At 43.8% G+C, this 25,225-nt stretch overlaps 1 protein-coding gene across 4 annotated transcripts in view; it reads left to right on the top strand.

Annotated features, from left to right (window-relative positions):
- Positions 1-25,225, top strand: part of LOC122557418 (phosphatidylinositol-3-phosphate phosphatase MTMR1) — a 96,216-nt gene that overhangs the window by 5,753 nt on the left and 65,238 nt on the right. For 2 of the 4 annotated variants that reach the window (XM_043705114.2, XM_043705117.2), the window contains exons 2-3: positions 17,273-17,378; positions 23,085-23,108. In XM_043705114.2, the coding sequence (XP_043561049.1) occupies positions 17,273-17,378; positions 23,085-23,108 (130 nt within the window). The remainder of the gene's footprint in view (positions 1-17,272; positions 17,379-23,084; positions 23,109-25,225) is intronic. The other 2 variants (XM_043705116.2, XM_043705118.2) reach the window with 1 other exon arrangement.

Genomic DNA, 25,225 nt, shown 5'->3' with positions numbered 1-25,225 from the left:
GGGTTACATTTTTAAGCTGAGGAGTAGCAGATACAAAACAGGTGAGAAAAGTCACTACTTAGAGTGACATGGTCATAGAGATATACAGCATGGAAACATAGTCCAACTCATCCAAGCCGACCAGATATCTTAAATAAATCTAGTCCCATTTGCTAGCATTTGGCCCATATCCCTCTACGCCCTTCGTATAAATATACCCATCCAGATGCTTTTTAAATGTTGTAATTGTACCAACCTCCACCACTTTGTCTGGCAGCTCATTCCATACACATATCACCCTTTGCATGAAAATGTTGCCCATTCAGGTCCCTTTTATATCTTTCCCGCTCACCCTAAACCTATTCCCTGTCGTTCTGGATTCCCCCACCCCAAGGAAAATATCATGTCTATTTACCCTATCCATGCTCCTTATGATTTTATAAATCTCTATAAGGTCACGCCTCAGCCTTTGAAGTTCCAGGGAAAACAGCCCTGGCCTATTCAGCCTCTCCTTCTAGCTCAAACCCTCCAACCCTGGCAACATCTTGTAAAGCCTTTCTGATCCCTTTCAAGTTTTGCAACATCCTACCTATAGCAGGGAGACCAGAACTGAATGCAGTATTCCAATTGAGGCTGAACCAATGTCCTGTACAGCCACAACATGACCTCCCAATGCCTATACTCAATGCACTGACCAATAAAGGCAAGGATACCAAATGCCGCCTTCACTCTCTCAAAGAGTCGTGCCTCTGGAATTTAGAGCGCAGTGGATGCCGGGGCGCTGAATAAATTTAAGGATGAAATGGACAGGTTTTCAGTTATTAATGAATTGAAGGGTTATGGAGAGTGAGCAGGAAAGTGGAGTTGAGGCTGAGACGAGATCAGCCATGATCATATCAAATGGCTGAGCAGATTTGAGGGGCTGAATGGTCTGTTCTTGCTCCCAGCTCTTATATACTTATGTCCAATCCTGATTCAATAAAGAGTACAGCAGAACAACCTAAAAAATGAAGTGTCACCTGGTGAACCTACAACACAGAACTAATTAGAGTCATAGAGATGTACAGCACGGAAACAGACCCTTCGGTCCAACTTGTCCATACAGATCAGATATCCCAACCCAATCAAGTCCCACCTGCCAGCATCCGGCCCATATCCCTCCAAACCCTTTCTATTCATATACCCATCCAGATGCCTTTTAAATGTTGCACTTGTACCAGTCTCCACGACTTTGTCTGGCAGCTCATTGCATACACATAACACCCTCTCCGTGAAAACGTTGCCCTTTAGGTCTGTTTTATATCTTTCCCCCCTCACCCTAAACCTATGCCCTCTGGTTCTGTACTCCCCCACCCCAGGGAAAAGACTTTGTCTATTTATCCTATCCATGCCCCTCATGATTTTGTAAACCTCTATAAAGTCACCCCTCAGCCTCCGACACTCCAGGGAAAACAGCCCTAGCCTATTCAACCTATCCATATAGCTCAAATGCTCCAACCCTGGCAACATCCTTGTAAATCTTTTCTGAACCCTTCCAAGTTTCACAACATCCTTCCGATGGGAAGGAGACCATAATTGCACGCAATATTCCAGCAGTGGCCTGGAATATTGCGTGCAATTATTGGAATAGTCCAATGTCCTGCATGTGAAAACCATATAAGCAACAAAGGATACATGGGACTGAGTTGAATCCCTGACTATCAACATCCTGGAGGTTGTCATTGCACAGAAACTGAAATGGACTTGGCACATGAACACAGTGGCTACATGAGCAGGTCAGAGGCTAGGAATCCTGTAGCGAGTAACTCCTCTCCTGACTCCCTAAAGCCTGTCCATCATCCACAAGTCATAGGTCAGGAGTGTAATGGAATACTCCCCACATGCCTGGATGGTTGCAACCCCAACACTCAGTGGAGTAGTGGACAGTTTGGACGAATGTTACAGGTTGCAGGGGGACTTAGATAAACTGCAGAATTGGGCTGAGAGGTGGCAAATGGAGTTCAATGAAGCTAAATGTGAGGTGATGCGCTTTGGGAAGAATAACAGAAAGGCAGAGTACTGGATCAATGGAAAGATTCTTGGTAATGTGGATGTGTAGAGGGATCTTGGAGTCCATGTGCATAGATCCCTGAAAGTTGCCAACCAGGTGGATAGTGCTGTTAAGAAGGCATATGGTGTGTTAGGTTTCATTGGTAGAGGGATTGAATTCTGGAGCCGCAATATCATGCTGCAACTATACAAAACACTAGTGCAGCCACACTTGGAATATGGTGTACAGTTCTGGTCACCATATTTTGGGAAGGATGTGGAAGCATTGGAAAAGGTGCAGAGGAGATTTACCAGAATGTTGCCTGGTCTGGAGGGAAGGTCTGATGAGGAAAGGCTGAGAGACTTGGGTCTGTTCTCATTGGAAAGAAGAAGGCTAAGAGGGGATTTGACAGACATACATGATGATCAGAGGATTAGATACGGTAGACAGTGAAAGTCTTTTTTCTAGGACGATGGCTTGTACGAGGGGGCATAACTACAAGAGCAGAAAGTCATTCAGACCCTCAAACCTGCTCTATCATTCAATAAGATGCTGGCTGATAGGATTTAAGACAGATGTCAGAAGCAGGTTCTTTATGCAGAGAGTGGTAAGGGCATGGAATGCCCTACCTGCTAATGTAGTCAACTCAGCCACATTAGGGAGATTTAAACAATCCTTGGATAAGCACATGGATGATGTTGGAATAGTGTGGGGGTACGAGCTGAGAATAGGTCGGCGCAACATCGAGGACCAAAGGGCCTGTTCTGCGCTATATTGTTCTATGTTCTAACACTCAAAGATTTGACATGGAAGACATGTCAAGGACAAAGCAGCCACTGAAATGGCACCACATCCACAAACATTCAGTACCTCCACCACCGACGCTCAGTAGCAGCAGTGTATCCTATCTACAAAATGCACTGCAGAAATTTACCAATGATTCTTCGATAGCACCTTCCAAACTCACAATCACTTCCATTTAGGAGAACAAAGGCAGCGCCACCTGCAAGTTCCCTCCAAGCCACTCCCTATCCTGACTTGGAAATGTATTGCTGTTCCTTCACTGTCACTGGGTCAAAATCTTGAAACTCCCTCTGTAATGGCATTGTGGCTGCACCTATACTATGTGAGCTGGGGTAGTTCAAGGTTCACCACCATCACAAAGGTAATAAATGCTGGCCTAGTCTGTAACTCCAACACCCCCAAATTAAATAACAAAATCCTTAACTCTACCTTAATTTGGGCTCAATGGTAGAAGTCAATAAGATATAAAATCCTGAAGAGTTTTGACGCGGTCGATATGGAGAACAGTCCCTGTTCGGGGAGAACCTAGAATTAGGAGTAACTGTTTAAAAGCCAGTGATAATTCACATAAAACAGAGATTAAGTGATTTTTTTTTTCTTTCTAAGGGTTGTCGGTCTTTGAACTTCCTTCTTGAAAAGGTTGAGGAAACAGAGTCCTTAAATATTTTGAAGGAGCGATAGATAGATTCTTATTAAACAAGGTGGTGAAAGGTTATGATAAAAAGGCAATTTGGAAGCACAATCCTATCAGCCAGCATCTTATTGCATGATAGAGCAGGTTTGAGGGTTTGAATGGCTTTCTGCTCCTGATGTGTATGGTTAGCTGGTTCAGTGAAGGCTGCATGACTTTCTGCTTCAGAAGGTGGTGGATATTGTTTAATTATAAGACAGAGGTGGACAAATTCTTGTTAGACAGGGGTATCAAGGGTTCTTAGGGGTGTGTAGTGTGGGCATCTGCCATGATTTTATTGAATGACCGAGTAGGCTCGAATGGTCTAATTCTGCTCCCATTTTACATGTCCAAATGGTAGAGATTGGAGATGTGGCAACTGCCACATTTCTCTAGTTAGCCCACAAGTGCCTGGGGAATGTTGCAGCAATATAAATGGTAGTTTACAAGAGTGGCAACTTGAACCTCAATAGGAGGATTGTACCAGGCTCCTCTCTTAAGCAGACACTTCTTTGAGTCTGAACGTTTCATAGTGCTACATGTACTGGTTGAATCCAATACTTTTCAGTGTGTCATATGGACAGGGATTAACAGAAAGGAGCTACACTCCAGCTCTTGAACTGTTTCCTAATCAGTGAACCGGAAGCTGTGTGCCTACATGTTTTGCTCGGTGGTAAGAGAATGTGCGCTTTGTTTCAATAAAGCATCTGTATTGTGTAAAATCTGAACTGTCACCTTACTGTTAGATTTTACTGAAATGTATTCAGCTACATTTAAGTGCATGCCAGTGAATTAGCTTATACAAGTGGGAGGACGAACCTGGTAAAAGCTTTCTCACCAAAATTTGATGTTTGCCCTAGCGTTTGAGCCCAGTTCAATGCTCATTCTATCATTAGACCTTTACAATGTAACCTCAATAGCGTTTGCAAATATAATCTAATTGACGGCGCCACTATTTATTGCCCATCCCTAATTGCCCTTGAGAAGGTGGTAGTGAGCTTCTTCCTGAACCACCATGTCTGGCGTAAGTACATGCACCATACTGTTAGGGAGGGAGTTCCATGATTTTGACTGAGTGATTTTGAAGAAACTGCTGTAAAATTCCAAGTAAAGATGATGTTCTGACTTGCAGGTGTTGGTGTTCCACTTATCTGCTGTCCTTGTCCTTCTACATGGTAGAGGTTATGGGTTTGGAAAGTGCAAATGGGCCATTTGTCCTCTTTTTCCAGACAAATGCTGAGTTGGTTCCATTTGAACGTTTTGTTGATGTAAAAATACAGAACAGAATACAATTGCTAAAAGTCTGAGAGCAAAGCTGAAAAAGCACACAAGGCCAGGCAGCATCTGGGCAGATAAAAAAGTGTTACAATTTCAGGTGAGGCCCTTTACTAAAACCTCAATATTCTAAGTCTGTAAGTTAGCTTGCTGAGCTTGAAGATTTGTTCTCAGATGTTTCGTCACCGTGACAAGGTAACATCATCAGTGAGAGTCTCCGCTGAAGCGCTGGTGGTATGTCCCGCCCTGTTTATAAGTCTTGATTTCTTAAGGTGGGGGATAGTCTGATGAAAGACCCTTCCCAAAAATGTTAGCCTGTGCTTTCTGTACAGACTGACTAACTGACTCTTATATTTTTAGCATTTTCCGTGCTTTTGGTTCTGTTGGTGGCTGATTGCTTTGTGAATCTGATCTTCGGCGACTAGTAAAAGGGGAATGGGTTCAGTCCCTGCAGGTTTGTTGTGGCAAGAATATAAAAGATTTCCAATGCGGAATTGAAAACAAGTATGAGGACCAGGTGAGTGGGGAGATACACATGTCAGTTCACTGATCTTCTGGTACATAAACTATAAATTCCTGGGAATGGATACTTTGCAGCTAGTAGTGCTCAGATTTTGGGTAGTCTAATTTTTGGAATCTCGGCAGTATTTCCCAGAGTTTGAATATTTCATAGTGTTCATGATCTGTATGATATTACACACTAAATTTGACCAACTTGGGACTATTTTAATGGTTTAACATATGGCAGCATGAGTTAAGATTCTCAATGGAATGGTCAGACTTTGTTTAGTATCACGTAAAGGCAGAGATGTGGAAAGGTGCAGGAGAGATTTATGCAGATAATCCCAGGGCAAGGGACTGAAGTAACATTGAGACACTAGAGAAGCTGGTATTGTTCTTGTTAGGGTAGAGGAAATTATGGGGAGACTGTTTCCATTGACAGGAGGGTCAGAGAGCAGATTTAAGTTGAAACATTGAAGTGGAGTCGCAGGTAGATAGGATAGTGAAGGAGGCATTTGGTATGCTTTTCTTTATTGGTCAGAGTATTGAGTACAGGAGTTGGGAGGCCATTTTGCTGCTGTGCAGGACATTGGTTAGGCCACTGTTGGAATATTGCCTGCAATTCTGGTCTCCTTCCTATCAGAAAGATGTTGTGAAGCTTGAAAGGGTTCTGAAAAGATTTACAAGGATGTTGCCAGGGTTGGAGGATTTGAGCTATAGGAAGAGGCTGAACAGGCTGGGGCTGTTTTCTCTGCAGCGTCGGAGGCTATGGGGTGGGGGCATGGATAGGGTAAATAGGCAAAGTCTTTTCCCTGGGGTCGCGGAGTCCAGAAGTAGAGGGCATAGGATAGGGTGAGAGGGGAAAGATATAAAAGAGACCTTTGGGGCAATTTTTTAACACACAGAGGGTGGTACGTGTATGGAATGAGTTGCCAGAGGAAGTGGTGTAGACTGATATAATTGCAACATTTTTAGAGGCATTTGGATGGGTATATGGATGGGTGCTGGCAGTTGTGACTAGATTGGGTTGGGATATCTGGTCGGCGGGGATGCGTTGTTTCCGTGCTGTACATCTCTGACTCTATTAAAAAGTCACAGCAGAGCAGTGCTGAAAATCTGAGCAAAGTTGAAAATGCATTTTCTGCTGAAACCTTCTTTATAATTTTGCTGCCTCTGGACTATTTCAATGCACTCTCACATTCTGCTTTTGGTAAACTCAATGTAATTCTAAAACTCTGCTGCACCTTGTTATCTATCGCCCTTTTATTAGCTCTGTCAAGCATCACTTTTTGGTTTTAAAATCACTATCATTTTGTCAAAATCTTTTGCAGCCTCATTCCTTTCTATCTCTGTACTCTCCTCTAGCCCCGCAACCCTCTGAGATATCTGCACTCCCCTAATTCTGGTCTGTTGTGCATCCCTGCTTTTAACTCCTTCACTTGTTTGGTGGCTGTGTTTTAAGCTGTGGAGTTTCTAACCTCCATAATTCCCTCCCTTCACCACTTTGCCTCTAACCTCACTTCTCTCCTTCAAGACCCTCAGTGGAAACCTCCATGATCCACCAAGCCTGACAAAATATCTCCTTGCGTGGCTTGGTGTTATATTTGAAGCAGTCTGGCGCACTGACCTCTACATCGCTGAAGCCAAACGCCAACTCGAGGACACCTCTTCCTACCGCCCCCTTGACCATGACCCCACCCCCCCATCACCAAACCATTATCTCCCAGACCATACAGAACCTCATCACCTCAGGAGATCTCCCACCCACAGCTTCCAACCTCATAGTCCGGGAACCCCGCACTGCCTGGTTCTACCTCCTTCCCAAGATCCACAAGCCTGACCACCCTGGCCGACCCATTGTCTCAGCATGCTCCTGCCCCACTGAACTCATCTCTACCTACCTCGACACTGTCCTATCCCCCCTAGTCCAGGAACTCCCCACATACGTTCGAGACACCACCCACGCCCTTCACCTCCTCCAAGACCTCCGTTTCCCCAGCCCCCAACGCCTCATCTTCACCATGGATATCCAATCCCTCTACACCTCCATCCGCCATGACCAGGGCCTCCAAGCCCTCCGTTTTTTCCTCTCCAGACGTTCCCAACAGTACCCCTCCACCGACACTCTCATTTGTTTGGCCGAACTGGTCCTCACCCTTAACAATTTCTCCTTTGAATCCTCCCACTTCCTCCAGACCAAAGGGGTAGCCATGGGCACACGTATGGGCCCCAGCTATGCCTGTCTCTTTGTTGGCTACGTAGAGCAGTTGATCTTCCGTAATTACACCGGCACCACTCCCCACCTCTTCCTCCGCTACATTGATGACTGCATTGGCGCCACCTCGTGCTCCCGCGAGGAGGTTGAGCAATTCATCAACTTCACCAACACATTCCACCCTGACCTTAAATTTACCTGGACCATCTCTGACACCTCCCTCCCCTTCCTGGACCTCTCCATCTCCATCAGTGACGACCGACTTGACACTGACATTTTCTACAAACCCACCGACTCCCACAGCTACCTGGATTACACCTCTTCCCACCCTACCTCTTGCAAAAATGCCATCCCGTATTCGCAATTCCTCTGCCTCCGCTGTATCTGCTCCCAAGAGGAGCGGTTCCACCATAGAACACACCAGATGGCCTCCTTCTTTAGAGACCGCAATTTCCCTTCCCACGTGGTTAAAGATGCCCTTCAACGCATCTCATCCACATCCCGCACCTCCGCCCTCAGACCCAACCGCAACAAGGACAGAACGCCCTGGTGCTCACCTTCCACCTTATCAACCTTCGCATAAACCAAATCATCCGCCGACATTTCCGCCACCTCCAAACAGACACCACCACCAGGGATATATTTCCCTCCCCATCCCTCTCTGCCTTCCGCAAAGACCGTTCCCTCCGTGACTACCTGGTCAGGTCCACGCCCCCCTACGACCCACCCTCCCATCCTGGCACTTTCCCCTGCCACTGCAGGAACTGTAAAACCTGCGCCCACACCTCCTCCCTCACCTCTATCCAAGGCCCCAAAGGAGCTTTCCACATCCATCAAAGTTTTACCTGCACATCCACTAATATCATCTATTGTATCCGTTGCTCCCGATGCGGTCTCCTCTACATTGGGGAGACTGGGCGCCTCCTAGCAGAGCGCTTTAGGGAACATCTCCGAGACACCCGCACCAATCAACCAAATCGCCCAGTGGCTCAACATTTCAACTCCCCCTCCCACTCTGCCGAGGATATGGAGGTGCTGGGCCTCCTCCACAGCCGCTCTCTCACCACCAGACGCCTGGAGGAAGAACGCCTCATCTTCCGCCTCGGAACACTTCAACCCCAGGGCATCAATGTGGATTTCAACAGTTTCCTCATTTCCCCTTCCCCCACCTCATCCTAGCTTCTAACCTCCAACAACTCGATCCCCTGACCTGCCCGGACTTGTCCGACCTGCCCAGCTCCTTTTCCACCTATCCACTCCACCCTCTCCTCCCTGACCTATCACCTTCATCTCCTTCCCCACTGACCTATTGTACTCTATGCCACTCTCTCCCCACCCCCACCCTCCTCTAGCTTATCTCTCCACGCTTCAGGCTCTCTGCCTTTATTCCTGATGAAGGGCTTTTGCCCGAAACGTCGATTTTGCCTGTCCTCGGATGCTGCCTGAATTGCTGTGCTCTTCCAGCACCACTGATCCAGAAATTTGTGTTATATCTTGTTTTGTAACGCTTCTGCGAAGCAAGTTGGAATATCTTTAGTGTTCAAGACTTGTGCATATTTGTATTGTTGCTGCTGTGCAATGCTGAGTTTAAAATGATGGCGAAACCAGAATAAAATCCTTACTTATGGCCAAATAACTCTGTGCTGACTTTGTGGCCAGAAATGAGTGGGGAATGTTATACCCTGAATCATAATGTGATGCCTTAGATTAATGCAATTTCAATTTGCTTTCTGGTTTTCAAAATATATGCACTGGAATTCCAAAACATCAAAGTAATGCTTCTTCCTTTGTTCAAAAAGTCAAAGTTGACTCATTGTTATTTGCCCATACTTCTCATTGCCATGACTGAAGCTGCTGATTCTTGTGGAGTTCTGGTGGAAGGGGAAGTCTCCACTTTCTCCAGGTTGCCACAGTTTGTGTGCTGGCCTGCACTGCCAGTGCTAGCATGCTGTTTGGCAAGGTAGGTCCTGTCCTATCCTGAACTGAAGCACACCTTGGACTGGATGCAAACACCATTTAGAGAGTCATAGAGATATGAGTATGGGCAAATAACAACTGAAGCACACCTTGGACTGGATGCAAACACCATTTAGAGAGTCATAGAGATATACAGGATGGAAACAGACCCTTAAGTCGAACTTGTCCATGCCGACCAGATATCTTAAATTAATCTAGTCCTCTTTGCCAGAACTTGGCCTATATCCCTCTAAAACCTTCCTATTCCTATACCCATCCAAATGTTGTAATTGTACCAGCCTCCACCACTTCCTCTGGCAGCTCATTCCATACATGCACCAGCATCTGTGTGAAAAAGATGCCCCTGAGGTCCCTTTTAAATTTTTCCCCCCTCAGCTTAAATCTATGCCCTCTAGCTCTGGACTCCCCCATCTCAGGGTACATACCTTGCCTATTTACCCGATCCATGCCCCTCATGATTTTATAAACCTCTATCAGATCTCCCCTCAGCCTCCGCCGAATGATCCTGAGGAGAGCATGAATTGTGATCCGGATTTAGAACGACAAACAGCAGGGGCTGGCAGGTCTTTGGAATTTTTAAAAATTTCAAAAATACTTTATTCATTAAAGATATCTTTTCTCTATATATACTTAGTCATAAACACAGTTTGTTTCTGTAAAGAAACAAAACAAACATTGGAGTTTGCCTCTATCTGAACAAACCAAAGGCATCTCCTACTTGAACCAGACTATATTGCCATAGATTTGAGGCACCAGGCGGGTCCGTTACTGAATGGGCCCCCATTTAACTTCAACAGGAAGACCTCAGACAGCGGTCTTTCCCCACTGTGCCTTGGTGGCAGCAGCTGCCCCAAGCTTTAGTGCATCCCTCAGCACAAGGTCCTGGACCTTGGAATGTGCCAGTCTGTAATGCTCAGTCGATGTCAACTCCTTGTTCTGGAAGACCAACAGGTTTCAGGCAGACCAAGGAGCTTTATTCACCTAGTTGATGGTCCTCCAGGCACAGTCAATGTTTGTCTCAGTGTGCTTCCTGGGGAACAGACCATACAGCACAGAGTCCTGTGTCACAGAGCTGCTCAGGATGAACCTGGACAAAACCCACTGCATCTCTCTCCAGACTTCCTTTGCAAAGGCACATTCTAGCACACACACACACACACACACACACACCAGCCATGTCGAGGGCAGTGTCCAGAGGTGCAGACCGACTGGATTTACATGAAGGATCTCACAGACTGTGCCTTTCTCAGCACCAGCCAAGCGATGTCTTGGTGCTTGTATTAAAATTCTGGTGATGAGACATTATGCCAAATGTCTTTGACAGTCTGCTCAGGGAACCACATAGTCTGCATTAGTATAGGCCTGCATTTGAATCTCTCTCTAATGAGTGAGCAGCCTAGAACTGTGGTGATAAGACTGTGGTGACTTTAACCTTTACTTTGCTAATAGATAAAAAGGTAAAGTCCCCATAGTACCATACAGCTGCTCTCTCATTGGAGACAGGTGACTGGTGATGAGATTGATCTGAGGGTCACGACACCTCAGGTGAGGGGAGAGGTTGAGAAGGAGAGGCCTTAATGGTAACGTCAGCGAGTGCGGGAATTGAACCTACACTATTGGCATCACTCTGCATCGCAAACCAGCTATTTGACCAACTGAACTAACTGACCCTCTATTGGCATAGTCGAAAAGTGTGGTGCTGAAAAAGCACAACAGATCAGGCAGCATCTGAGGATCAGGAGAGTTGACGTTTCAGACATAAGCCCTTCAGCATTCTGACTTTGGTCTTCACCATCTGCAGTCCTCACTCACTCACTCACTCCTCCAATGGCATCGTCGTACATACACTGAAGAATACCTTTATCCACCAGAATAGCCGTCTTGCTACAATCCATTTTAAAAAGCTTGAATTGTGCGTGCATTTTGTCAATTTATGTGAAATGATAAATTATTACAGTCACGTTTACAAAACTGCCTGGAATGAGTGACTGCAGTAAGAGGTGAAATTAGAGAAACTGGAGCTGTGCTCCTTTGAGCTGAGAAGGTTAAAGATAGGTTTAATATGGGTGTTCAAAATCAAGGAAAGTATTGAGAGAGTAAGTAAGGAGAAATTTGTTTGTGTGCTAGAAAGGTCAGTAACCAGAGAAGACAGATTTAAGGTAAATGTGAAAAGAATCTCAGAGAAGAAGAAATTTTTTTTTCACATATTAAAAGTTGTGATCAGGAACACGCTGCCTGTAAGGATGATGGCAGCAGACTGAATAGTAACTTGCAAACGGGAATTTGATGAATACTCAGGATATAAAAGTATTGCTGAATTATTAAAATAAAAGTATTAATATTAAATTGCAGTGTATATTTTTAAAAATGAGACTGAAATTTGTATGCTCGGTCCAATTAACTCCTGCTTCTTAAGGCTGCTTCATCTGAGGATTACTCCTAGTTTTTACTGCAAAGTCATGAGAGATTGACTCGCATTTTGTAAAATCTTCATATTTTTGCAAATGTAGATGTCACAAATGTATGCAGTATAGCTACTTTCAAACTAAAACTCTATGAAAGAAAAACAATCATTGACAGCATACAGACTGTCCAGCCACACAATATTCTGGGTACACATTATCACCAACCTTTGAGCTTTGGTGGACCATCTCCAGTATTTACATGAGACCCCCAAGAAGATTGTAGCAGGGTTCTGATGAAGGGTGACTGAACCCGAAATGTTAACTCTGCATTAACTCTACAGATGCTGTCTGTCCTGCTGAGTTTCTCTAGAAATTTCTGTTTGTTTCTGATTTCCAGTATCTGCAGTTCTTTTGTTTTTTTTGTTAAGACTGTATTTTAGCAGGATGGCAGTACACCGTGGCGTACTTACTATTTTGTTGCCACCCTAATAAAATGGTATTTTCTTTCAGTTATTTTTATTTGTTCAAGTGGTTGGATTAGCAGCTAATACTCAAAGCTATGACAAAGGAGAACCAGTGGATACTGAGGAAGTTAAAATGCCACAGAGGGGTCAGTTCTGTGCTGTGCTTCTCTTTCAGGACATATTGGGGACTCAAGGATTAAATATTCCATTACCAAATGACTTACTGCAGTATCAACTGAAAGCCTGTCCTCTTACAATACAGACAGAACATCTCAATAGGGGGGAGGCTGACTGTTTCTCAGAAATGGAGCCTAGTGGAGCCACACATGTGAATTCCCTCTGTAGCCCCAGACAGAGGTATTTGCTCTTTCCAGACAAGACTGATAGCCTTGGCCACAACCCTGTTAAACTGCCTCCCGCTCCCATTGTCTTCCCCTCCATATTAGTATAGGTATGTGAATCCCCCATTAACCTCCCCTCCATATTAGCATAGATATGTGAATCCCCCATTTACAGCAGGCAAAACCCTTCTGCCTTAATTTCTTCCCATCAACACATAGTCATGAAGAACACGATAATCAGTTTCCGTAATCCATTCACACATCACTGGACATCGACATTCATCGGACTTTGTAAATTCATAATTATCTACTTTAAACTATGTGATCACAATCACCCATGTGACCGATAAATCTTTTGTTTAATTCCTATAAAATATATTGTCTTTGTGTGTAGGGCAGAGATTCATGGAGAAGGGTCGCCACAAGTAGATGCACGGTTACTTTGGGGACATTGAGAATCTCTCGCTGGCTCTCCGATAATAAAGCATCTACCATTGTACAGAAACTTGTGCCGTCCAGATTTGTGGAACAAAATTTACATTAACAGATACAATCAATTTGGGTTTCCAGAAAGCTTTTGATAAGGTGCAGAACAGGCTGATAAATAAGACAAGAGCCCATGGTGTTAGGGGCAAGCTGCTGTCATAGATAGAGGATTGACTGACTGGCAGAAGGCACAGAATTGGTATAAAAGAGTCTTTTTCAACTTGGCAGCCAGTGACTAGTGGAGTTCTGCAGGGGTTGGTGTTAGGACCACAACTGTTCACGTTACACATTCACGATCTAGAAGAAGGAACTGAGGGCATTGTTGCAAAGTTTGCAGATGATACAAAAATAGGTGGAGGGACAGGTAATGTTGAGAGGCTGCAGAAGGACTTGGACAGGCTGGGAGAGTGAGCAAAGAAGTGGCAGATGGGACACAATGTGTGAAAATATAAGGTTATACACTTTGGTCAGGAGAATAGATGATTTTCTAAGTGAGAAAAGGCTTTGGAAATATGAAGCACAAAAGGACTTGGGAGTCTTAGTTTAGGATTGACTTAAGGTTAATATGCAGGTTCAGTTGGCAGATAGGAAGGCAAATGGAATGGTAGCAATCATTTCGAGAGGTCTGGAATATTAGAGCAGTTATGGACTGCGAAGCCTGTGTAAGGCTCTGGTCAGACTGCATTTTGAATATTGTGGCAGGGTTGGGCCCCGTATCTAAGGAAGGATGTGCTGGCATTGGAGGAGGTCTACAAGAATGATTCCAGGGATGGAGAGCTTGTCGTACAGGTTGTTCTGCTATAATGCATGTTTCATTGACACAAATTCACTGTAATGGGATTAACGAACTGGGGACACTGTTTCTAAAGTGCAAACTTTTAAAGCGTGTATTGGTTATAACGTGATTCCAGCCCTTTCAGTTTATACGGTGCTGCTATTGTTAAAGTACCTATTCAAGATGGCTCAGGGAATCCCTGATGGACTCAACCTTTAAGCCTGTCTTGGTTCACCCTGGAGATCGTACTCTGTGGCAGTCTGGAATATAAAATTCTTACACACAGTTTAGTTTAAATTATTACCTTTATTTACCAATGGCATCAATGTTACACAATAACATAGATACCTACAAGTCAGCCTTGAGCTAAGGTTCTAAAACTTTTAGTAGAGTAATGGTCTTACCCCTAAGAGCTCTCTCAGGTTACCCTCCTTGTTGCTGCAAACAAGCTGTCTTTATACAGAATTTGGTATTAAAGTTACAAAAACGCCACATGTCCTTAATCAGATAAGCAGCAATAAAATGGCAAAAGTTTGCAGAGAAAGCGAAACTCATTGACATGTCTGAGTACGCTGACTAATTAAGCTACATGCACATCAAAGTGGGAGCCCTGATCAAGCTAGGCTAAATGGCCAATTGCTTTGGCTAGTACATCATAACAAGAAACTAGTCTAAACTATGTGGAAAAGGTCACAAGGTAACCTTGCTCAGCTAAGATACCCAGTAATGCTGTCCTAATAAATGGCTTTTTCCTTTAAAATCATCTTAGATTCAGAAAATGCAATTTAAATTCATAACATTCCCAGGTCTTGAGCTCCAGGGAACAGCAAGCAAACATTCAATCCATGACAACACAGTGTTCATTCAAATCAGACCATAAAGGGTTAACCTTTCCACCAGCTTCTGTCCTCTGTCTGTCTCTCTCTCTCTCTCTCTCTCTCTCTCTCTGTCACTCTGTGTCCCTGAAGCCTTCAGTCAGTGAATGTAATTTACAGAAGAATGTTTTCTCTCTCTCACTCACATGAACATCTTCCAACTTTCTTACAATGTCAGTTTCAGCCTTTGTGTTTCCCTAGCTTGTAAGGGTAATGAGACAGACACCTTCCAGAACAGTCAAGATTACGGAACTGAGTTTCATTAATTCAAATATGCTCAGTGTGGTATACATGAAAATGTATCAGGATTGTTCTGTTATGTGCATACTCCACTCAGCTTAATAAATTAAAAGTTCTTTTCCTATTGAGTATGAGTTTTGTTAAGAGTCTTCGATATAAACCAAAAATTTAATTATCCGACATCCAACTGTGAAATATATGCGCTTCGAGCCCTGGGGGTGAGAAGGAAGTACTGCCACACATTCCACAAGTGAACAAATGTTCTCACCTTATTTACACTGATCCATTGACACTAAGAACAGATGTCCTTAATTCTTCTGAACAAATGCCTCCCCCCGCCACTGTGGTTAAGCGCTTTCCCGCATCACGGACAGATGTGTAAGGCTACCAGCTTTCTCACTATTGTGCGATTTCCTTCCAACACGAGATTGTACGAGAATGGAACTACCACTTTATAGCAGAACTGACTGTATGAAGAGCTGTTGAGGACTCCGGGTTTGTATTTGATGGAGTTTAGAAGGATGACAGGGGATCGGATTGAAACTTACAGAATACTGAGAGGCTTGGATAGAATGGATGTGGAGAAGATATTTCCATTAGTAGGAGAGACTAGGACCCAAGGGCACAGCTTTAGAGTGTAGGATCGACTCTTTAGAACTGAGGTGAGGAGGAATTTCTTCAACCAGCGAGTGGTGCATCTATGGAATTTATTGCCACATAAGGCTGTGGAGGCCAGGTCATTGAGCATATTTTAGACAAAAATAGATAGATTCTTGATTTCTAAGGGGATCATGGGTTACAGGGAGAAGGTAGGAGAATGGCGTTAAGAAACAGATTAGCTGTAATCGAATGGCTGAGCAGACTGATGGGCCAAATGGCCTAATTCTGCTCCTATATCTTATGATCTATCCTAGTTAACTTGGAGTTGGTAATAGAGAGCTGTTTTCCTGAAATCTCTGAAGTCATTGGGATGTAGGAGCCCGTAGAATGCAATTCTAGGAAATTCCAGGATTTTGACCCAATGGCAGTGAAGGGACTGTGATGTTGTTCCAAGTGAGAATTGTGAGTGTGATGTGGTGGGGATTGGGGGAGCTGGGTGGAGGCGGCTCTTGCAGGTGGTGGTCTTCCCCATGCATCTGCTGCTTTTATCCTTCTTTTCGTAAAGGTCATAGGTTTGGAAGGTGCTCTAAAGGAGTCTTGGTGAGTTACTGAAGTCCATCTCCTACCTGGTGCACACTGCTGCCTTTAGTGTCAGTGCTGAAGGAGAATGAATGTTGAAGATGGTGGATGGTGTACCATCAAGCAACCTGCTTTGTCCTGGATGGTGTCGAGCTTCCTAAGTAATATTGGAGCTGCACCCATCTAGGCACTGCTAAAAGTTAGAGTTTCTGTAAGTTGTGTTATGAGTGATAATTGCCCACATCTAGCCTGTGGAATATTTTAGGCAATACAGTATGTCTTTATTCCGATTTACACAGCTCCACTGTTTTAGATATTTAGAGTCATAGAGATGTACAGCATGGAAACAGATTCCAGTCCAACCTGTCCATGCCGACCAGATATCCCAACCCAATCTAGTCCCACCTGCCAGCACCTGGCCCACATCCCTCCAAACCCTTTCTATTCGTATACCCATCCAAATGCTTTTTAAATATTGCAATTGTACCAGCCTCCACCACTTCCTCTGGCAGCTCATTCCATATACATACCACCCTCTCATAGGTCTCTTTTATATCTTTCCCCTCTCACTCTCAACCTATGCCCTCTAGTTCTGGACTCCCCGACCCCAGGGAGAAGACTTTGTCTATTTATCCTATCCATGCCCCTCATAATTTTGTAAACCTCTATAAGGCCACCCCTCAACCTCCGACACTCCAGGGAAAACAGCCCCAGCCTGTTTAATCAACCTGTTGTATTATGTCACTCTTCTGAAATAGGTGACGCTTGAACACAGGACCTTCTGGCTCAGAGGAATGCTGTAAGACTCCTAGCTCCACTATTTTAGGACAAGTCAACTCATCAGCCAGCTGTTTATACCTTGTTAAAGTGCGATTAAGTTAGTGATCAGACTGCAGATATAACACATGAGGATGGCCCTGTGCTTAAAAATATGTTGATTAGTTGGGACTTTGATTTTAGTCAAAGTAGTTATTAACAGTGATAATACACTGATGCGGTCTGGTTTTAATTTGCCAACGTTGTTGATGGAGCCTGATGGTTTCTCCTGTTTGAACAGCCCTCCAGGATCTCATGTTGAATGGTGTAAACAGCTCATTGCTGCTACAATCTCAACCCAGCTTTCAACGACAGCAGCTCCAGATAACGTCTCCAAAGATTACCGGGTAAGTGATGCCAGTTTAAAATCGTAACACCTGCAGTCTTTTAGAGTCTGTTTCTCACAATAACTCTCTCCTCTGTCTCTTTGCCTCCTCTTCAAAAATACCCTGCCACTATCAGCAAAGCTTTGTGTGCCTGTCCAAGTAATTAGCAGGAGTTGTGCGAGGGTCATTTTCTGAATCATCCTTCCTGCTGGTTAAGCATCTCCCTAACACCCTCCACAGTCTGCTTCATAACTTGGGCAATAAAGACTTCACTGTGGGTACAGATGGATGTTGTTACACTCTGGTGTTTGTAGATCTAATGTCTCATGGCATTGACCTGATTTATGTACCATAAAAAATATGGAAAATAATTCTTGCTTTTACTATAGAAGTATTAATGACATCAAAGAAGGTAACTAATAGGTGATGCAGATTACATTCTGTGTTTTAGATTGATGTTCTGGAGTAAGGCTCAGCACTGGTGTCTGTAGCACAGTATAATTTAGTTAAATGCTTTCATTTACAGCAGGTTGAAATATTTCAGTGTTGCATGCAATGAAAGCAGTAAATGCAGAGGCAGTGCGGTTGGTGAAGGATAGAAAATCCATTATTTGTGTTCCTCTTTAAAGAGGATTTACTCAACTACAGAACTAATAAGGCAATAGAGGATGTTGACCAAGTTTCGAAGCAGTGGGTGTTTGATCCTCCATTTAACATGGGTGGGTAAACCGATGGTTTGGATACAAAATTGGCTCAGACACAGGAAGTAGAAGTGTAGTGGCAAAGGGTGTTTTTTCAGACTGGGAGAAATTTCTGGTGGTGTTTCACAAGGAGTAATTTAGATCCATTACTCTATTCAGTTTTTTTAAGTACCTAGACTCTAATGCATGGAACCAATTATAATGCTTTCAGACGATGCCAAACTTTGGAAAGTAGATGAGGATAATTAGTGTGTTCAGGATGACCTAGGGTAGGCTGGTGAAATGGATGATAGGGTTCCATCCAGAGAGTTGTGAAGTGATGCTGTTTGGGGATCTAAAATGGAAAGATGGTACACTAAGTGGCAAAATATTGCCAAGTCTGATGAGCCCAGAGATCCTGGTGTCCATATACACCAATCCTACGAAAGGTGACAGAGCAAGTTCATAAAGTGGTTGAAAAAGAATATGGGTCATTTATGTTTATAGAGTGGAAATATGCAAGCAAATGCATCAATGTCACAAGTGTACAAATGATTGTTCATATCTCAGCTGGAGTGTGGTGGATGATACTGGGCTCTACACTTCAGGAAGCTGTCAAGCTCTTCGAGAGGACTCAGGATGCGATCTTATTATGAGGGCCTGAAGTTATGAAGAGAGGTTGTAAATATTAGTACTGCCCCCTACAGAACAGAGAAGGTTAAGACGCAATCTTAAGAGAGGTCTTCAAGATGCCCCGAGAGTTTGATAGACGAGTAGGAACAATTATTTTCTCTGGCAGGTGAGTCATTAACTAGAGAACCTGGATTTCATGTAATTGGGAAATGATCTACAGGAAATCAAGAGACATTTTCAGATAGCATGTTGTTGGAATCTGAAACCACTACCTGAAAAGATGGTGGAAGCTGATTCCTTAAGTAGTGTTAAGGAATTGGAGAGGTACTCAAAGGTGGAGGAGCTTATGGGGTTATGGACAAAATCTGGAAATGTGAGACAAAGCAAAATTATCGAAGAGATGCAACCAACTGGATGGTCTTGTTCAATGCTGCAAGTGAGACTGCAAATAGTATAATCAGCAAAGCACCATCTCATTGCTTCTCCATGAGTGCTCTAGAATATTAGAGTTGAACAATCTAAGTCTGTGCCCAGTTAGTTCAAGAAAGGAATGATATTATATTGAGGAGGCGATGTCCTTTTATGTTGGATGTATAGGTTATGAAAACCTTTTGACTGTCACATTGTTACCTGTGTAATATTCCAGCCATGGGAGATTGTTCTGTGAGTCAAGTGGAGATGCTGTCACATGATCAGCTGATACTTGAGATGGTTGTCAACTGTCATCCCAATGACTGAAAGGGGACTGACAGTCTTGAACCCTAACCCAAACCCATAAGTTCTAGACAACTTTAATACAACTGAGAACTCTCATTATTTGGACAACGACACGACAGAACTGACTGCATCAACCTTGCATTGGAATGTGCTGTTAACAAGCACTTTCACTGTGACACCTGATTGAGATACACTTGAAGAACTGATTAAACTTTGCAACCAGTTCTTCCCTTCAAATCTAAATTTACGAAAACGAATTGCTGTAGTTTCTTTTTGTCTGTTGTCTGTTGTCTGATGATTTATTGCTGGATTTTTCCCCACTCATTCCTTTTTGAATAGATGTTTACACTTGGTTCTTCAATGCTGTATTGGTGTTTTGTGTAATATACCTCTGTTGTGTGCTCCCATTACCAACAGGAATGGCCCTATCTATACTGTCTGACTTGATCATAGCTTTACAACATCTTTCATATCATTTGACCAATAATTTTATGGTATTTGTCTCAGATTCTTCCCAAACATCTCTCTGTCCATTACAGGCAGTGACATTACTGCAGATTCACAGGATCTCACAAGAAGTCTGGATTATTCCCATTCCACCTTTTTGCAAAGATGACATTTCCTTATCCTAGTTTCCACATCTTCTCTGCTCTGAAAACTCCACTGTCCATATTGGGATTTCTGAAATCCCACCCTTTCCCAATGGTTTCTTCTCCATGATGATTGTCAGTATCTCTGACATGGTCTGTTCCATTGCCCGAGCCACCGTGCTCATTCTCCTCTCAACAGCGGTTGCCAAGGAACCCCTTTCCCCAACCATCAACACCCATCAGCTGCCACTTTCACCAGATCCTCTTTCACCACTTCTAGCAAGATACCAACACTACCCTCTTCCAGGATTCTGTTTTCTATTCTTCTCCACAGGCAGTCCACTGTGTAAGGGCAGCAGGGACACCAAATGTCTTTTTACCTTCTCCAGTGCCTGAGGCCTATGTGAGACAGTCACCTTTATGCATTTTTGTGTTGTTTGCTGCTCCAGATCTCCTTTCTTATTTCTTCCAGTCCTTTACCAAGAGTTAAAACCCGTTTCCACTTTTCTGCTTTTTTTTCCTTCTGTTTCCTACTTTACTAAATAGATTTCTAACATTTTTGTTTTGATCAAGGGCATGCACCAGGAGGGGTAATCTGCCCATTTTCTTTACAGATACTGGCTGACTGCTCTGCATTTGCAGAAGTTCTGGTTTTAGTTTCTAATTTCCAGTATTTACTTTTCATGTATCATTTACTCTTGACTGCTGACAGGAACACTCTGAAAATCTCTATCAATCTGTGTCCTCAGAAAGAATCTTTCCATAGGCTGGTGCAGCTGACAGAGTAGAACTTGGTATATGTTAAGCACACTTTTCTGATAGACTCTGTGACATTTTCAAAACAAGGTGCCCTGTGCCCAGTCTCCGCGGGTATTGGTTTGGCTGCCATATTTGTGGAGACCATTTTGTTTAGGGTGTCCTTCAAGATAGGAGTTAGGCCCTGCATCTATGTCAGTTTGTCTTTTTGGTTCTTTGATGGGATGTGGCCGTCTCTGGTAAAGACAGCTCATCTTTAATGTCCATCGAGCTGGGTGGCTTGTTAGGGCCTTCTCAGAGTGCAGGTAAGAGTCAACCACATTGCAGTGGATCTGGAGTCCCACCTAGGCCCGACCAAGTTACCAGATTCCAGAAGTGAAAGTGATGACCAAATGGTATTATCACTAGATTATTAATCCAGGGATCCAGGTAATGTTCTGGGGACTTGGGTTCAAATCCCACCATGGCAGATGGTGGAATTTGAACTTAATAAGAATCTGGAATTAAGAGTCTAATGATGACTGTGATCTGTTCTTGATTGTTGGGGGAAAAATACATCTAGTTCACTAATGTCTTTTTTGGGAATAAAGCTGCCATCCGTACCTGGTCTGGCCTACGTATGACTCCAGGCCCATGTCAATGTGGTTGACGCTTAACTGCTCTTGGATACTGGGGATGGGTAAGAAATGCTGGCCAAGCCAGCGACGCCCACATCCCATGAATGAATTTTTAGAAAAACAATATTAGTGAAGCAGAAATAAAAACACAAATTGCTGGAAAAGCTCACCACGTCCAGCGGCCTGCTTGTGGAGAGATATCAGAGTTAACATTTCAGGTCCAGTGACCCTTCTTCAGTACGAATGTGCCAAGGTGGGTTTTTATGATAATGAATGAGGTCACTATTCCTGAGGCTGATTTTTCAATTCCAGATTTTTTTGATTGAACTCAAACTGACACTAGCTGCTATGTTTTGGGATTTGAGTCCATGCCCTCGCCACATCTGCCGAGATTCTGGATTTCCAGTTGAGTGACAGTGACCCTCCCCTCAAATAAGGGGTCTTATCCCTTTTGTAAAGCCTCTATTAAAATCAAACTTGTGACAGTGTGGCATGGGGCAGATATCAGACCAACTCTACTCATGAATGATTAGTTGTCCCAAAACAGAACTAATTATTTTAATCTTGCCAGACGGAGCAGAAAGGCTGCACTGAGTCCACAGGAGCTGAGACTGAGTCCACAGGAGCTGAGATTGTCTGTCCCCTGCCTGATCCCATTCCTCACCACATCGGGTCTTGCTCCATTGTCCATCACCACCCCAAAGATCAGAACCCAGATGAGGACCAATTGCAGTCTTTCCTGCAGTGTCCCATTGGGCGAGGTAGTTGTGGGGATTTCACCACAGCTCACCTCAGTCTATCCTGGCTGTTCTTCGTTTCCCTTCACCTTCAGGCCTCCAGCATCAAGGAACTGAAATACTGGGCCCAGGACTGAAAAAATACTGAAACAAAAACCAAGCCCAGGACCATTTCTAATTTTTGCAGCTTCCTGCCTCTCTCCACACAGTGTCCCACTTGGCAATCTGTCTCTGGAAGCCCGGGACTCCTCATTGGCACAGGTTGAAAGGTTGACGGCTCAGAGTTGTAACCGCAGAGCTGAGGAATCATGGCTAAGAGTGGCCCGACTGCCCTCTGCACTTAACCTGAGCTGTATGAGGAAGCTGCTGTCCTGAATCCCGTCAGAAGTAACATCAGAGGTTATGCTGCCAGTGTTCCACTCCTTTCATTTTTTTTAAGGTTTTGATTTCTCTGCTCTCGCCCTCTGTGCGGCTATCTAGCTGAAGGGGAGGCCTGGGCTCAAACTCCTGCTAAAGAACAAGCCCCATGGGATGTTTTCTGTATTTGCTTGTTGTTTGACATCAGGAACTCTCTGTATAGGGAATTGCAAACAATAGGCCACATCCCCCAGTCTCTCTCCCTCTCTGTCTTAAAGTGCCTCAGAGTAATGGCCTATTGAAGCACTGTGTTGCCTGTGTTTGCATGCTGCTGGGAGACTTGTGTGATCACAGTGCTCACCAGGACTAACACATAGATCAAAAAGATTACAGCTAAACTGTCTGCTGTTATCCTCACGGCTTCACCCACTTCACCCTGTGAGCCCTCTCTGAATGATTACTGCTAAATGGTGCAAAAGTGACAAACTGACGAGTTATATTGTGGATTTCATTGCTTTTGTAATGTTATTTTGTTTTTGATGTCACTGGACAGGGATGAGGAAAATTCAATGTTGAGAGACTTTGACCGGGATACTGAATGTCCTTTATTGACTTCTTGTTAATGTATTTTAACTAACAGGGTCTCAGGAGGCCTAATCTAAGGGTAAGGATGAAACAAATCAGGAGCATAGCAGGCTTCTCTTCTTTCCTGTTTGTCTCTTGTACTCTGACGCAAAGCTTCCAGTGTGTTTGGCCTCATGTTTCCTGTGTTTTAGTGTCAGTAAAACTTATACTTTCTGCCTCCTTTTAATGGAGTGGGATTTTCAACTTTTGCAGTGCTTATTAAAACAAAACTGCCGTTGACCAAGTTGATGTGTGTAGCTTTGTGGAAATTTGTAGCACAAGGATTTGCTCTCAGCCAGTGTCATTCCTGCTCCAAGCATGTAATAGTGTAACAGATCGCCCCTATCCCCAGACCTTTAAATTGAAGCCTGTTGCTTTGGTGTGAAGCAGGCTGGTGGGTACAACCTGCTTGCTTTCTAAACCTCCCTCAGTTCTGATTTTGTAACATTGATCGTGAGAACCACTGTTAAATGCTCACAGAACAATTGAAGTTGGGCTGGTTTCAAATGATTGTGTCTTCAAGTCGCAACACAGCCACAGAAACCACACTTAAAATACAGACTCGTCCCAGGTGATGACATCGAACTAAGGGATTTATGGTTAACACTGAGGAAGATGTTGGCAAAGGGTTGATTAATCTGCAGAATGGCTGTGTTAATTGCCAAGTGAATATCAATGTGTACAAAATAATGAGGTCTTAGTGAAGGAGGGACAAGGAGACGATTAATTCTGGTTAGATTAAAAAAAAGAGGGGCAATTGAGAGATACAGCTCACTAAGACACTGTTCATTAAGGCTGTAACAAAAGCAAAACATGAAGCTGCAAGCATAGAATTTGGAAGTAGAGAAACTATGTTAATTTTATGTAAATGTTTGGTGAGACCACAGTTGGAGTAGTCTAGGCTGCAAGTTAAAGCATATAGAGGCACTGAAGCACTTTAAAAAGATTGATGAGGATGATAGCAGAAAGAAAAAATCGAAAAGGGGGGCATTAGTGAGTAACCTGATCGAGGCCTTTAAGATTATGTAATGGATGGAGAGGGTAGAATCATAGAATCCCAACAGTTTAGATAGAGGCCATTTGGCCCATTGAGTCTCACTGACCCTCCAAAAAGCACTCCCTATCCCCGTAACCCAGCATTTACCATGGCTAACCCACCTATAGCCTGCAGATCCCTAGGCAGTACGGGCTAATTTAGCATGGCCAATCCACCTAATGTGCACATCTTCGGACTGTGGGAGGAAACCCGAGCACCCGGAGGAAGCCTACACAGACATGGGGAGAATGGTCAAACTCCACACAGACAGTTGCCCAAGGCTGGAATTGAACTCTGGTCCCTGTGCTAACAGCAGTGCTAACCACTGTACCACCCTGTAGGAACATGGGAATTGATCCCAGTTATGGAGAGACCAAACCTGGGCCGCATACCTATACAATAGCAACTGATGAATCCAATTAGGAATTCGGGAGGAATCTGTTTACCCAAAGAATAGTGAGAATGTGGAACTTGCAACCACCCCAGTTGAGATGAGTAGCTTAGTTACATTGAAGGGAAAGTAGTTAAACAAATGAGGGAGAAAGGAATGGAATAGATGAGGTAGGAGGAGGCTCGTGTGGTATATAAACTTCTGCATGAACAATTATGACTGAACGCCCTGAGGTCTCTGTACATAGTGTCAGAGCTCTGTGACCCTGATTAAAAATATAGACATGCTGGTGATGTTTTCTGTAGTTACTGACAGTCACCGAAATCCCATCAGAAACACTGGCACACTGCCTGACACTCTTCACTTAGTATTGACATTTTACAGTACAATCCCCCTGTCAGGATCAACTCACTCTGTGCAATGCTCTTGAGTAATAGTACACTATTAGTATTTCAGCTTCTAGGAACTCTAATCCAAAGACTGCAACCATAAGCATAGGTTTTGCATACAGCAACAAAATAAGTAAGAATGTGTTTGTTGGAATAGGGGTTTTACTTTTTACTCTGTAGTGATTCTATGATTCTACATTTTTGAAGGCGGCACGGTGGCTCAGTGGTTAGTACTGCTGCCTCACAGCACCACGTTCAATTCCAGTCTGAGGCGACTGTCTGTGTGGAGTTTGCATATTCTCCCCGTGTCTGCGTGGATTTCCTCCGGGTGCACCGGTTTC

Source organism: Chiloscyllium plagiosum, unplaced genomic scaffold (assembly GCF_037043375.1).
Source record: "Chiloscyllium plagiosum isolate Xiang-an unplaced genomic scaffold, Cpla_swu_hap1 HiC_scaffold_11, whole genome shotgun sequence".
Lineage (NCBI taxonomy): Eukaryota > Metazoa > Chordata > Chondrichthyes > Orectolobiformes > Hemiscylliidae > Chiloscyllium > Chiloscyllium plagiosum.
The sequence above is the reverse complement of the archived record's forward strand: the minus strand, read 5'-3'. Positions and strand labels throughout refer to the sequence as shown.